Source organism: Microcaecilia unicolor, chromosome 3, assembly GCF_901765095.1.
Source record: "Microcaecilia unicolor chromosome 3, aMicUni1.1, whole genome shotgun sequence".
Taxonomy (NCBI): domain Eukaryota; kingdom Metazoa; phylum Chordata; class Amphibia; order Gymnophiona; family Siphonopidae; genus Microcaecilia; species Microcaecilia unicolor.
The window spans coordinates 219,330,116-219,346,737 of NC_044033.1; the positions used below are offsets into that span (position 1 = coordinate 219,330,116).

Sequence of the window (16,622 nt, forward strand, 5' to 3'; positions counted from 1 at the left end):
ATAGCATCATTATCGTAAGCTCCTCAAGCCTTGACCTCATCATCCCAGAGCAATTCACTAAGGGACCCTTTTACAAAGGCGCATAAAGGCCTACGCACATCCAGCGTGCACCAAGTCATCATTACCACCCGGCTACCATGTGCCCCGGGTGGTAATTCTGAATTTGGTGCGTGACGAATACATACGGTAGAAAATATTTTCTATTTTCTACCACGGGGCGCCTACCCATGGTAAACGGCAGTTGGCCCGCTGCATGTGTACTGCCAGGTAGCACGTGAGACCTTACTGCTAAGTCAACGGGTGGCGGTAAGGTCTCAGGCTGAAAAGGGACGCGCAGTGGTTTTTATTTTGCCGCACATCCATTTTCCAGCCCATAAAAAAAAAAAATCCCTTTTTTCCAGATGCAGTACAATAAGGGTTTGGCACAGATCAAAAACACATGGCCACACTGCCGCAGGTCAGTTTTTGGCGCGCCTTTGGAAAAGGGTCCCTAAAGGCCTCTTCTATCAAACCGTGCTAGCGGTCCCCGGTGCAGCAATGCTGACAGAGCCCATTCACTTTGAATGCGGCTTGATAAAAGAGGCCCTACGCTATTTAATATTATGCTGGCTACAGCATCTTATATGGTTATCCTTCACTGAAAAGACAATTCAAAACTCAGTTTCTTTGAATGGTGGTCCCAGCTTTCTGCGTTCCAGAAATATGAATCTGTTAACTCCATTCGCTTTCATAACTTTCTACACTCCAGGAATGTATGGCTATCTCTAGATAACCAGTTGTGACAATCTGTGACAATGTCCTGTATATTAATTTGCCATTGATTACTGCAACATCCTGGGTATACATCCTCATTAATTTAATTTATAATATAAATATAAGCTTAGTTTACGAAGCGGTTTTTCAGTTACTCATTGTTGCTGTTGTATAATTAACCGTATACATAATACTTATGTTTCAAATCCGACTGTCAGATTTGCAGTGTTACATTTTGTATTGAAAATACTTTTTTTTTTTGGCGGGGGGGGGGGGGGGGGGGGGGGGGGAGTGAAACTGGATATGCAGCATCAGTACCCGGATACCAGCTACTGTTGAATTTCCACTTTCAACGCCAACCTGGCGATATAGCCGCAATCCACTGAGCGTTGACCATGAATATTTTTACTACTACTACTACTATTTATCATTTCTAAAGCGCTACTAGACGTACGCAGCACTGTACACTTGAACATGAAGAGACAGTTCTTGCTCGACAGAGCTTACAATCTAATTAGGACAGACAAACAGGACAAACAAGCGATAAGGGAATATTAAAGTGAGGATGGTGAATAAGGGTTAGGAGTTAAATGCTGCATCAAAAAGGTGGGCTTTTAGCTTACATTTGAAGACTGCCAGAGATGGAGCTTGACGTACCGGCTCAGGAAGTCTATTCTAGGCATATGGTGCAGCAAGATAAAAGGAACGGAGTCTGGAGTTAGCAGTGGAGGAGAAGGGTGCAGATAAGAGAGATTTACCCAGTGAACAGAGATCCCTGGGAGGAATGTAGGGAGAGATGAGAGTGGAGAGATACTGAGGAGCTGCAGAGTGAATGCACTTATAGGTCAATAAGAGGAGTTTGAACTGTATGTGGAAACGGATAGGAAGCCAGTGAAGTGACTTGAGGAGAGGGCTAATATGAGCATAACGACACTGGCGGAATATTAGTCGTGCAGCAGGAGTTTGAACAGATTGAAGAGGAGAGAGATGGCTAAGTGGGTGACCTATGAGAAGCAAGTTGCAATAATCTAAGCGAGAGGTGATAAGAGTGTGGATGAGGGTTCTGGTAGTGTGCTCAGAAAGGAAAGGGCGAATTTTGCTGATATAGAGAAACGACAGGTTTTAGCAGTCTGCTGAATATGTGCACAGAAGGAGAGGAAGGAGTCGAATATGACCCCAAGGTTACGAGCTGATGAGACAGGAAGGATGAGAGTGTTATCCACAGAAATAGAGAATGGGGGAGGAGGAGAGGTTGGTTTAGGGAGAAAGATGAGAAGCTCAGTCTTGGTCATGTTTAGTTTCAGATGGCGTTGAGACATCCAGGCAGCTATGTCAGACAGGCAGGCTGATACTTTGGCCTTGATTTCGGCTGAGATTTCTGGTGTGGAAAGGTAGATCTGGGAGTCATCTGCGTAAAGATGATACTGAAAACCATGGGATGAGATCAGAGTACCAAGGGAAGAAGTATAGATGGAGAAAAGAAGAGGTCCCAGGACAGATCCCTGAGGTACACCAACTGATAGTGGGATAGAAGTAGAGGAGGATCCACTAGAATATACACTAAAGGTACGCTGGGAGAGATAAGAAGAAAACCAGGAAAGAACAGAGCCCTGAAATCCAAGTGAGGACAGCGTATCAAGGAGTAGGCTGTGATCAGCAGTGTCAAAAACAGCAGATAGATCGAGAAGGATGAGTATAGAATAGAGACCTTTGGATCTGGCCAGGAACAGATCATTGGAGACTTTAGCAAGCGCTGTTTCAGTTGAATGAAGGGGGCGAAAGCCAGATTGAAGTGGATCAAGAATAGCTTGAGATGAAAGAAAGTCAAGGCAACGGTGGTGAACAGCACGCTCAAGTATCTTGGATAGGAAAGGGAGGAGGGAGGAGGGAGATGGGGCGATAGTTGGAAGGACATGTAGGATCCAATGAAGGTTTTTTAAGGAGTGGTGTAACTACGGCATGTTTGAAGGCATCGGGAACAGTCGCAGTGGACAGTGAAAGATTGAGGATATGACAGATAAAAGGGATGACAGTAGGAGAGATAGTGCTAAGTAGATGGGTGGGAATAGGATCAGAGGAACAGGTAGTTAGTTTCGAGGAGGAAAGAAGATGTGCAGTTTCCTCTTCAGTGATTTCAGAAAAGGAAGAAAAGGAGGCATGGGTTGGAGGGTTGAGAGAATGGACTAAGGGAAGGAGAGTTGGAGGTGACCTGGTTGATAATTCAAGTTTAATCTTGTGAATCTTATCATGAAAGTACTCAGCCAGAGTCTAGGAGGAAAGTGAAGGGGATGTTGGAGGTGAAGGCACTTTGAGGAGAGAGTTCAGTGTGGCAAAGAGACGTCCAGGGTTTGAGCCAAGAGAATTTGTCAACTGGATGTAATAGTCCTGTTTGCCAAGTAAAAGAGCAGACTGGAAGGAGGTCAGCAAGAATTTGAAATGTATGAAGTCAGCATGGGCACGGGATTTCAGCCAAAGGCGTTCTGTGGGAAATAACCAGCTATCTCCCGCTGAATATTTGCGGATAGCCGGTTAAGTGCTATTTAACTGGCCAGGATCCGTTCCTAGCCAGTTAAATAGCACTGAATATTGGGTTGATGGTGTGTGCTTTCATTAAGGGGGTCTTTTACTAAGGCAGCTAGCATTAATTATATTTATATGTATTTCTGTTTTATGTGTGCCTGTTTTTAGCACCTGCTTAGTAAAAGACCCCATAAAACACGGTGAGAAGAGATGCTTGTGGTGTGATACATGAATAAGAATAAAACTTAGTCCTTCTTATTCATAATCCTCCTACGTGAAGCCATTGCAGATGCCAATATTTTCAGTAAACATATGAGAACTCCTGACAAGAAGGAGGCACAGTTTCTTATTAAGAACATCTGAGACAGGGGCGTAGCCACATGGCTAATTTTGGGTGGTCATGGAATTTGCCCCCCTCGGGCCCCCTCCGGTTTGCTTCTCTCTCCACCTCTCCCTGCCTACAAACCCCAAATATTAAATACTTGAGCTGGCAGGGATCCTCAAACCCTGCCAGCTGAAGATTTCCTCCTCCTCCTTGAGCAGCCAGCACTCTTCCAAAAGGCAACTGGCAGCACTTGCCTCAAACTGATACTGTTGCCGGCAGGCTGTGCATGCTCAGTGCTTTGCATTTGTGAAAACTGAGCATGTGCAGAAGGGCCGGTCTCTGCGTCAGCTCAAGGCAAATGCTGCTAGCTGACATTTGGAAGAGTGCTGCCTGCCCAAGGAGAGAAAATCTTCAGCTGGCAAGGTTTGGGGATCCCCACCAACCATTGCAAGAGTGTCACAATGGGTGGGCTTGAGTCCAAAGTGGGTGGGCCCTGGCCCACGTGTGGTTACGCCACTGGTCTGAGAAAAGATAACGCAAGACTTGAGATATACATATATAATTATCTAGAGGCTAAAGGAAGTTTATATTCAGCAAGGGATATCCAGTTATCTCACGCTGAATATTCCCAGTCAGCACTAATTGGCACTAATTGGCACTAATTGGCAAAAATTAGAATTTACACGTGTACATTGCTAAGCATATTCTGTAGTGTAGTGCACCTAAATTCTAATGTGCACAGGCAAAAAGGGACAGTGCTTAGGGGTCTGGAAATGGGTGTTTTGTGGGCATTCCAAAATCTACATATGTTGTTATAAAATATTGGCCAGTGTGCATAAATCTTCGCGCAGACATTTAGGCCAGCTTTTTGTTGGCGTAAGTGGATGCGCGTAGATTCGGTCACATGAACTGTTTCCAGGCTCAGTGCCAACTGCAGGAGTCAGCCCGGCTAACTCCTGTGGCCTGAATATCGGGCCCCATGAATATGCACTGCTTCATCAGAAAAGGAAATGGATGAGACCTCCATGGATTTTACAAGTACAAATTTAAAATGCAGTTTTGCTGGTTTTATTGATAGGTTATTCCATTGTTAATCCTGATGTTATATTCAAGATTAAAAAAGAAGATGAGAAATATTTCACTCAACACTATGACTGGGAGGAGAAAGAAGACATGAATGATTCCACCATGAGTAAGGAAATATTTGAGATCTGAATGGTTTTATGTTTTCTGATCACAAAAGATGAAACATTAACAACAAATGTTTAAAAACATGGGGACCTTATTACATAACAGATTGCTTATGTGTGAAGGTTATGTAGGGAGCTATTTCTAGCCTATTTGATAAAGAGAGAGAAATGTTTATGTGTCTTTATAACAGTGGCATAGCCAGACCCAGTATTTTGGATGGGCCCAGAGTTAACTTGGATGGACCCTTTCTATACTGCCACACCCCCACTCCCCCATCTTCCTGGAGATATTTTTAAAAATTACAGGGTTTTTTTTTTTTTGCCTACCTCACATCCAACATCTCTCTCCTTGCTGCTCCACGGTGTCCCGGTATCTGCCGTCCTGTCTCTGAACCCCGTCTCTCCCCGTTGTACCTTACAGGTGACCCTGGTGCCTACAGCAATTCATATTTGCAGCTTACGCCAGCCCCAGAGGCTTCCATCTGATGCGTACCACCCTCGCTGATGTCATCGCCTATTTCCTGTTTGGGAGAATGCGGCAGATGGAAGCCTGCGGGGCCGCCGCAGGTGCAGGGTGCACTTGTACGGTACACCGGGGAAGGATGGGGGTTCAGACACAAGAGGGCAAATGCTGGAACACCGTGGAGGAAAGATGGGAGAGAGCATCCAGGTTCACTGGTAGCTACGCCACTGCTTTATAAAATACCAGGGATAAAGCAACAGAAATTAAAGCTAGATTGAATCTGTGGAAATTTTCGCCTGCTTGGGTAGAGAGGTAATTGAAAACATGTAAGATATAAACTACATACATAAATCACAGTTCCACCCTGTCCAAGAACACGCCTGCATGCAAGCTGCGTACAAGTACATGCCTTGATGCCATGCATACTTTTACTCACATAACCTGTGGAGTAGTTTTATCAAAACCATTTTGGGCTAGATTCTATATATGACTCAAAAAAAAAAAAAAAGCGCTACTCTATAAGCCACACCTAAAGTTAGGTGCAGTTTATAGAATAGCGCTTACGCCTGGGAGTTGCACCTAACTTTAGGCGTAGCCATTTGCACCATCTGAGACGTGGTACAAATGTGTGCACCTACATTAGGCGTGTATCCCCATTATTCTGTAACAACATTATTCTATAACAGCGCATGTTAATTTTATGCCCACGCCCCTCCCATTTCCACACCCCCGTTTTAAGGTTATGTGTAAACTTTAGGCCTAAATTTACACACGTAAATGCAAATTAAATTTAATTAGTGCCAACAGTTGCTTGTTAAAAAGCTAATTATTGTCACTAATTGGCTCATTATTCAGTAAAATTACACGCATGCCCAAATTTTGGCAGCTTTTATAGAATTAAGGGGTCTATGTGTGGAAAAGTTTACAAAATTACCCCCTTAAAATCCATTTCCTAACATAATAACAAGTCTTTGATTTAGCCTTTTAGACATATTTGTTTTCTTACAACAGAATTTCCAATTGTAACATCTGTGTTCTCGCTGAGCGTTACACAAGAGGAAAATTTCCCCTTCATTTATCATCCTGAATCGGAAGTGACTGGAGAGATTCATCCTCCTGTAACAAGCAAGTATAACGCTTCTCCTAGACACATTTTTGTCAGGTCTGTCCCAATCTCTTCAATATCTCTCCAGTTTTGGAAAGTTTACACTGGTTGCCTATTAAATGTAGAATTCAAGATCTCCTGCTCCCATACTAAAAACCAATACCATATGCATCAAGTATATAAAGAATGGAGAAAAAAAGACCTCAGAACAACATTAGTACCACAACCTTGTCGGTTACCCGATCCCAAGGTGACATTGAGGCATATTTTCAAAGCACTTTGGGAGGCTAAGTTCCATAGGTTTCTATGGAACTTTGGGAGGCTAAGTGCTTTGAAAATGAGCTTAATTGTCTAATTATCAATCAAAGAAAAAAAACTCCACTACTACATATGTATATATGGCCACAAAAATGTGATTCAAAAGATATATATAATTCAAGTGTGTGAAAACAAAAAAGCCAAAACACAAGAATTCAGAAGAAAGAAAATTTATGTAGATCCCCCAACCTGTAGAATAACTCACACAGGGCTTCTTTTACAAAGCCGCACTAGCGATTCCTGCGCGGCAAATGAGAGTAAGCCCATAGGAATTGAATGGGCTTCCTCTCATTTGCCGCACCGGGAATCGGTAGCGTGGCTTTGTAAAAGAGGCCCACAGTCTGTTATACAAACTTCAATATACAACGTCTACTTAACTCAATGTGTGTTGAAGCTGCCTCCTTCAAAGTAGGATAATTATAACAACGCTTCCAATAGAACAGAACTTTAAGAAAATATGCACTGTGAAAGTTAGGCCTAGTTGTAATGAGATCCACTCCTTGTTTATGTCAGTTCTCTTGCAATATATTAGAATTTAGGGTTTATGTAATTGGCTGGTTACCATATATACCTGTGTGTAAGTCAAGAAATGTTGACTTCAAAATCCTATCAATAAACCAGGATCATCTTATCTATGGGTCATTCTTATCAGTGCGCACTCTTGCTAGCTTCACGGAAGTAAAGTCGACAAACTCTGGCTGTAGTAAATTTGTTTTACAGGATAGACCCAGTGCTGTATATGGTCCTGGTGCAGGAACAACCTTTATCTCAGGGTAAACTTGTACAGTGTTCAAATTAAAGAGAAAAGGTTTGGAGGAGGTGTGCAAGTGAGACTGGAGAGACAGAAAAATAAATAGTAGTGATTGTTTAAAATCTGTAAATATTCTGGCTGGTCAAAAGTTTGTGCTGAACATGTGCATTGAGAGAAGGGCATGTCTGCAGGAAAGTGTTCATGACAATTATTAGGAAGCCTGGAGACAGTTAAAAGCCATTTGATTGGCTGATGGCTCAAGTAGTAAGTTCAAAGAGGAATTTTTGCTGAGACGGTTGGTGTGGTAAGAGTTGTTGGTAAAAGAAAAACAGGGGTGTGTGTTGGGTGCTGAGAAATATTGAAAGGAAGGGTGAGTGATTTGTGAAAATATTTTTCTTGATTATTTTGCTTTAGTGAACTTGCCAGTGTTTAGCGTGAGAGAGTGGTGAATATAACAGACTTATCAGTGGGGGATAAATATATAATCCACACATGCTGGAATCTGATAATTTAGCTTGGATTACATGGAGCAGTCTGTTTCAACCCCTGTTGAAATCTGTGAGGCTGGGCTATGGGAAGTGGGTGGGGGGTTGGAAAAGGCAGGGGAAATGCTGGAGGGGAGGGAGAGAGAGGGAGAAATGTTGAATTTGGAGGGGACGGAGAGAGGGTGCTGGGCCAGGTGAGAGAGGGAGTGCTAGAGGGGAGCCTCAATATACATGCGTCATAGCATTTTTGGTCATTTGTAGTCCTAAAATTGCCCATGACTTATGCATAAGTATTTGCCCATTTATATTCTGCCTATAACTAAATGGATCACAGATTAAATATAGATAATAAAAATAGAAAACAGGGCCATTCCTAAAGTTCCATATGAATGAATACACACTTTAAGTCTCCTTTGCAATTTCTTGTGGCTCTTTGCCAGGCCTATTTTTGACTCCTGAATTAAAATGATGACTATATCACTAGAAAAGATTTCTGATGATGATCAGCACAGTGGCAGTCTTCTTCTTAGCTCAGCGCTGATGCAATGGCTATAACACAACAAACCTCTGAACGTGTGTTGCAGTACAGGCTCCGGTTAACTCTCCTAACATATTGCAATCTATCTTTTCCCATCATAGGCTCCCCCAGTATCAAACCTGACATTTTAATTCGGTTTCAGCAAGATGGATTGAGGAGTGAGCCCCAAGAATGTAAGGAAGAAGGAAGCCTGCCAATTACAGGTACATTTGCATGAAGCAGGTAGTGTAGCTTGGAGTAAAGCTGGTAATTTGGATAATGATGCAGATATTTCTTATAGGAATGGTGAAAGCTTCCAGAAGGGTATTACTATTATTATTATTATTAATAATAATATATTACATTTGTACCCCACATTTTCCCACCTATTAGTAGATTCAGTAAGGCTTACAGTTACCCAGAGGTAGGTAAGTTACAGGTTATTTTGGTTCAAGGAGGATTACTATAATCTTAAATGGATAGGTCATACTGTGGGTTACATATATGGGTAGCAGTGTTAGTCTAGTACACAGTTGCCATCCGGCTCCATGTCATAAACAGTAGGTTTCCCACTTCTGTTTTTTGCCCTATTCCATGCATAGATTTATAATTTGGATTTTATCCATTGCGTAAGCAGAGCTAAAGATCCATGCATGCAGTGGGGCAAAACCAGGGCTGGATTGGCCTGTTCCTTATGACATGCAGCCTGGTGGCAAATCCAGTCTGGAGTAGCAAAGTGACAAAAGCTAGTGGTACCTTATAGACCTTATAGACATTTTTCAGCGCGCCTGTAAAAAATGCCTGTTTTGTCCATTTTGGGTCTGAGACCTTACCGCCAGCCATTAACCTAACGGTAAAGACTCACTCGGTAACCGGGTTGTAATGACCTACGTGAGCCAAATGCCATTTGGGGCGCATCTGTTACATGTGCCCGAAAATAAAAAATATCGGATGTGCGCCAAAAATGAAATTACCGCAAAAGCCACACGGTAGTTGGGCGGTATCTCCATTTTGGCGCGTGTTGATTAATAAGTTATGCCACTGTTTTGACACACCGTGGATTTCTTTTAAGGATGTGATTGATTGTGTTTGATCTAATATTCATCCAGACATTGTTTAATGCACTCTCTACAAACTCCTAATGTAGGCTCTGTTGCCGAAACACGGTCCGTGTCGAGTCATTTTGAAGAATCGCAATAAACATTTCCAGCCTTTTTCGTCCACTTTGCTGTTTTTTTTTTTTTGCTTGTTCTTGCTCCTTACGGAGTGTGCTCTCTTGTTTGTTGCTGTTTTGTTAGTCTAATATGGTACCTTCAGACCCTCAAACATACAATATCAAAACTTCAGGTTGAAACTATTCTAATATAGTTGCAAATTGCGTCACAATGTACTTCACCAACACAAGTATGTGTAAATGCAAATTTGTTTATTCGTCTACTTATCATACCATATACATCTGTATATCATTTGGCTTAAAACCACTCATCAAATCACACTGTTCATCCTCACTTAACACACGTTCTTACTCATCAAACTGTTCACAACTCTCTTAAACTATCAGCCAACTGTTATATCTTCAGTTTTGTATCATACCGGGTTACACCACAAACTGAGGCAATATTGAATCAATACACTCTCGTAGTTCTAAACCCCACCAGACATTGAGTTCATACAGAGTCAATGCTGTACATGTGATGTCCCTTTATCTAGCGTTACCGCTTCTTGTTATTCGCCCATATCCATATGCACTGCAAAAATGTTCCTGGAGCTGGTGTGGGTCTAATGATTCAATTAGGCACATATAAAGCAGTTCCTTCATTTTTTTGTAGAATTTCGTGTATTCTCCGATGTTCACCAATCATAGCACTTGTGGCTGTAACCCGCCAACTGGCTTGTATAGGTCTTGTATCATATCCCATATCACTTGTATTGATCTTTTATGACCCTACACGGTGCCGTGTTTCACTCCCAAAAAGTGTCATCAGGGGTCTCTATTCGCTACTAAAGAGCGTCATCAGGAATCTGTGTGATTTGAAATACAATTGTCATAAAAACCTCCTTTTATCATAAACACATACATCCCTTTCATGCTAGCTAATTTCTTGCCAGCATCAGCATTTTGCTCACAAATTATACCCAAAATTTCTACTCACAAACAGTTTGATGCGTAAGAATGTGTGTTAAGTGAGGATGTGCAGTGTGATCTGATGAGTGGTTTTAAGTCAATTGATATACAGATGTATATGGTATAATAAGTAGATGAATAAACAAATTTGCATTTATACATAGTTGTGCTGGTGAAGTACCTTCACACCCTGTCATTTTTGTAGTCACAAAATAGAACTGGAAATAATCAAGAAAACGAAACAGTATGGTAAAAAGTCTTTAGTAATGTTTAGTTCATTTGCTGGTACAAACATCACCTGCCCAACGCTTCCATATTTTGGCTTGTGTCTGCTTCAGGGACATATGATGTTACCTTAATGGGGAATTCTCAAGTTTGGTTGTCAAAATGTCAAACATCCAGCAATGAGAAGCTAGTCAATTTCTGTAGATCAGAAAATCTGTTGAGCAAACGGGTTTTCCTACATGGATTATGCAGCAATTAAACTTGACATTCCCCATTAATGTAGCATCATACGCCCCTGAAGCAGGCGCAAGCCGAAACGTGGCCTTCAGAGGAAGGTCACAAAACTGGTGTGAGTCTTGCACCAAAATCCATATGAGAAGAGTCTGGAAGACCTGAATTCTGTATATATACCCTCAGGACACACCCAGCCAGTCAGGTTTTCAGGATACCTACAGTGAACATATATGAGATAGATTATGCATACAATGGAGGTAGTGGATGCAAATTTTTATCTCCTTCATATTCGTTGCCAACAATTGGGTTCACAATCTAATTAAAGTGGTACCACAATATACAAAATGAATCACAATAATCTACTACTTCTTAATCAATATTAAAATACAAAAACTTTATTATAGAAAAAAAATACTACACATAAAATCCTTTAACCCAAAATGCTAAATAAACTTTGTGTGACTCCTATTACCTAATAGCTATTATAATTATCAATTAACAGTCTCTGCATAGCTTGCTAGATACAAGTTGAATCAGGTAAAGATCCTGATTACATCAAAACAAGTCCACACTCTGTTAAGTTCTAGATATAAATTAAATTTTAGTTCAGAAGGTGTTGTATGTCAAGTGGAAATCATCTCACAAATCTTTATAAATCAAATCATTCCAAATCTTGATGTAAACTTGTGTTGGAGCTCTATTACACTTCATTTCAAGATAGCTTCATTGTCTTCTGTAATATCTGGTTGCAAACTGTTCTTTTATTCTTTTACATCTTGACAAATAGTAAAACTTCCAACGTGGGCTAGGAGGTAGTGTTCTATTGTGGATTAAAAACTGGTTAAAAGATAGAAAACAGAGAGAAGGGTTAAATGGTCAGTATTCTCAATGGAGAAGGGTAGTTAGTGGGGTTCTCCGGGGTCTGTGCTGGGATCGCTGCTTTTTAACATATTTATACATTTATTTTATTTATTTATTTGTAGCATTTGCATCCCACATTTTCCCACCTATTTGCAGGCTCAATGTGGCTTACATAGTACCGTGATGGCGATCGCCAATTCCGGTAAGAGAAATACAGAGTGGTCTAGTGTTGATGTTCATAGATTTCAGAGTATTTTAAGTGATCAAGGAGAGAGAGTTAGATTTTGTCCAGTTCTGGTAAGAGTTTCGATTGTGTTGCAGAGTTCAGGAGTTTAGGTTGGTTCTTTCTGGTATGCCTTTGTGAACAGGTTGGTTTTTAACGATTTCCGGACATTTGTTAGGTCGTGCATTGTTTTCGTGACATTTGGAAGTGCATTCCATAGTTGCGTGCTTATATATGAGAAGCTGGATGTATAGGTTGTTTTATATTTTAGTCCTTTGCAGCTTGGGTAGTGGAGATTTAGGTATGAGCGTGCTGATCTTTTTGTGTTCCTGGTTGGGAGGTCTATAATGTCTGCCATGTAGGCTGGGGCCTCACCATGAATAATTTTATGAACCAGGGTGCAGATTTTGAACGCGATTCGCTCTTTGATTGGGAGCCAATGTAGTTTTTCTCATAAGGGCTTAGCACTTTCGTATTTCGTTCTTCCAAATATGAGTCTAGCTGTGGTGTTTTGGGCAGTTTGGAGTTTCTTCAAGATTTGTTCTTTGCATCCAACATAGATTGCATTGCAGTAGTCTAGGTGACTTAGAACCATTGATTGTACCAGGTTATGGAATATTTCCCTCGGGAAGAAAGGTTTTACTCGTTTAAGTTTCCACATTGAATGAAACATTTTCTTTGTGGTGTGACCTAGAGATGGGAGCAGCTAGTGAGGTAATTAAGTTAATGTTGGCTGGTGGCCAGTCAGGTCTCTGGCATGTTGCAGAATGGGCTGTTGTTTAATGTGTTATATGAAAGTATGTAATGACATATTATGCAGAAATGCCAATAAAAACCGTTTAAATAAAAAATTTGCTGATGACACAAAGTTATTCAAAGTCGTTAAATCGCGGGAGGATTGTGAAAAATTACAAGAGGACCTTATGAGACTGAGAGACTGGGCGTCTAAATGGCAGATGACGTTTAATGTGAGCAAGTGCAAAGTGATGCATGTGGGAAAGAGGAACCCGAATTAAAGCTACGTCATGCAAAGTTCCACGTTAGGAGTCTCAGACCAAGAAAGGGATTTAGGTGTCGTCGTCGATGATATGTTGAAACCTTCTGCTCAGTGTGCTGCTCGAGCTAAGAAAGCAAATAGAATGTTAGGCATTATTAGGAAAGGAGTGGAAAACAAAAATGAGGATATTATAATGCCTTTGTATCGCACCTTGGTGCGACCGCACCTCGAATATTGTGTTCAATTCTGGTTGCCGTATCTAAAAAAAGATATAGTGGAATTAGAAAAGGTGCAGAGAAGGGCAACAAAAATGATAAAGGGGATGGGACGACTTCCCTATCAGGAAAGGCTAGGGCTCTTCAGCTTGGAGAAAAGGCGGCTGAGGGGAGATATGATAGAGGTCTATAAAATAATGAGTAGAGTGGAACGGGTAGATGTGAAGCGTCTGTTTACGCTTTCCAAAAATACTAGGATTAGGGGGCATGCGATGAAGCTACAATGTAGTAAATTTAAAACGAATCAGAGAAAATCTTTTCTCACTCTGTGTAATTAAACTCTGGAATTCATTGCCAGAGAATGAGGTAAAGGCGGTTAGCTTAACAGAGTTTTAAAAAGGTTTGGACGGCTTCCTAAAGAAAAAGTTCATAGACCATTATTAAATGGACTTGGGGAAAATCCACTATTTTTGGGATAAGCAGTATAGAATGCTTTGTACTTTTTGGGGATCTTGCCAGTATTTGTGACCTGGATTGGCCACTGTTGGAAACAGGATGCTGGGCTTGATGGACCTTTGGTCTTTCCCAGTATAGCAATACTTATGTACTTATGTAACATGTCTAAGCTCTCTACACAGTGCCGTGTTTCGATAACTAGCGTCTTCAGGAGGTAAGACTATGATAAAACAAACATATTCTCATGCAACATTTAAACTTAGGAGCTCTTTTACTATGCTGCGTAAGCGCCTAAGCATACCCATCGTGCGCTAATTCTGAGTTACAGCCCGGCTACCACGTGGCCCGGGAGGTAATTTCATTTCTGACACGTGTCCACTATTTTCTGGTGCACGGCACTACCGAGCAGTGAAAAGCATTTGACGCGTGTAGACCATTACCGCCCGGTTAATACGTGAGACCTTACCACTAAGTCAATGGCTGGCAGTAAGTAAGGTCTCGGACTCAAAATGGACGCACGTCAATTTTTATTTTGCCACACATCCATTTTCGGTCAAAATTTTTAAAAAAAGGTGTGCTGAAAAATGGATATGCGCATGTCGAAAACACATGCCTATACTACCGCAGGCCAATTTTTAGCGCATCTTAGTAAAAGGACCCCTTAGTACTTGCAAAACAAACACATATGTAATCATGATACCATCCATTTAATAAACATTCCATGCCTGTACTTGTTACGAAACAAACTCAGACCAACTCATGGGTTTGCTCTTCTACCCAGTTATTTTCAATTTGAGGAAAAATTTTATTTGCAAATTAAAAGAGTGGCCATGGAGGCCACAGTTGCCCCCACGGTAGCTTGTTTGTTTATGGCCAATTTTGAGCAGCAATATGTGGTCGATTCCCCCTTTAAGGAAAAGATAAAAACTTTGGAAACATTTTATTTATGACTAGTGGAACCCAGCCCGTTTCCTCAACAATGAAACGGGCCCTAGAAAGGCTCTCTTGTAAGCGATTTTTTTTTGTCTCTCCCCTGCCCTCCCCTCCCCTCCCATCCATGTCCTGCGATTCTCTCCTCTACTGTCCTCCCATCCCATCCATGTCCATCAATTCTCCTCTGCCCTGTCCTCCCCTTCCTCCCTCCCCTCGATGTCCCGTGATTCTGTCCTCCCCTCGATTTGTACCTGAACGTTCTCTGGCTGGCTGGCTGGCGCTGGCTTCCGTTCCGTTTGTAACATTCCTCCTGACGTCAGCTCGCCTCCAGCGTTCCCTTCCCTCTCACTGTTCCGCCCTCTGATGTCATTATGTTTTGACACGAGAGCGGGGCAGTGAGGGGGAATGGAACGCTGGAGGCTGGCTGACGTCATGAGATGTTACGAACCCAGGCAGACAGACAGTGATGGAACGTTGGAGGTGCAAATTATTATATAGGATGTGCTTTTAGTATGAAGTGGTGAAACCTGGAAGTTGATGGAATTTATTGAAGGTATGAATAAGTGTGATCCCAATATGAAATTTACATCTGCTATTGGGAGAGATTCAATTAATTTTTGGGATATTAATATTTCTTGTGGTCCCACAGGTTTCATAACTCAGTCATATCGTAAGGAAACAGATAGAAATACTCTGTTACATTTTCAAAGTTTTTGCCCTAGACAGCTTAAGGAGAGTATACCGGTGTGGCAGTTCCTCCGACTCAAAACATTTATGTACAGAACAAACAACATTTATATCTCAAGCACTGAACATAAAGCATAGGTTTTTTCAGAGAGGATATCCAAAATGGATGGTAGTCAATAGAGCTTCCAAATGTGCAGTTAAGGCACAGAGAGAATGGCTGTTTCATCCCCCACTCCCCCACGAAAGATTCGCTTAGAGCATGTGTTCTTCCTTTTTTCAATCAAGTAGGAAGAGTGAGCACTATTATGAAAAAATATTGGAGAATTTTAGAATTTGCATCCGCAATTTAGAGAATTACCCAGGTTTGCTTACACTAAGAATCAAAATTTGGGTGAATTATTGAGTGGGAGCAGGTATGCAGAGATGAAACATCAGAATAATGTAGGTCATTATAAATGTGAGTGGTGCGTAGATTGTGAGTTTTGTTTAGAAACACAGAAATTACAGGCCTCACATTCAGGAAAGGAATTTCAATTGACCAGCTAGAACAGATTGTAATTCTAAGTATATGGTATCTAGGATATTGTGTCCATGTGGAAAATGATATATAGGAAAAACTGTGAGACCTATTAAATTGTGAACAGCTCAACGTTTCAGTAACCTGCGTTTAAATCAAATGGAAGTGCCGTTAGTTCAGCATTGGCTCCAACATAATCATTTGTCTACTGATTTAACGTTTGTTGTATTGTTCCAAATTAATATCAGCAGTGGGGGGGTGAGGGATGTATCGCAGTTTTTATTGTGTAAAGAACAAAAATTAATATACACGTAGAAGACAGTGGAACCGTTAGGGTTAAACAAGGAAGTAGATTGGGCTTCATTGGGATGTGGGTGAAGTATATAAATGGCGTCATTTCCAGGGCAAGTTCAGACGCCTCACGAATTGGTCCAAGTTTGTTTCGTAAACAAGTACAGGTATGAAATGTTTATTAAATTGTTGTAATAATGATATATATATTTGTTTGTTTTGCAAGTACCAAGTTTAAATGTTGAATGAGAATATGTTGGTTTTATCATAGTCTTAGCTCCTGAGGACGCCGGTTATCGAAATTCGGCACTGTTTAGAGAGAACTTAGACATGTTGGAAGATTTTGTACTTGTCAAGATATAAAAGAATAAAAGAAGGCGGTGAAGTACTTTTAAATTTTCAAAATACACATCATATATCATACACTGGAT

At 41.2% G+C, this 16,622-nt stretch overlaps 1 protein-coding gene across 2 annotated transcripts in view; it reads left to right on the plus strand.

The window, feature by feature from the left end:
- Positions 1–16,622, plus strand: part of LOC115466319 (zinc finger protein 182-like) — a 66,570-nt gene that overhangs the window by 11,112 nt on the left and 38,836 nt on the right. For both annotated transcript variants that reach the window (XM_030197490.1, XM_030197489.1), the window contains exons 3-5: positions 4,677–4,790; positions 6,263–6,376; positions 8,550–8,651. In XM_030197490.1, the coding sequence (XP_030053350.1) occupies positions 4,677–4,790; positions 6,263–6,376; positions 8,550–8,651 (330 nt within the window). The remainder of the gene's footprint in view (positions 1–4,676; positions 4,791–6,262; positions 6,377–8,549; positions 8,652–16,622) is intronic.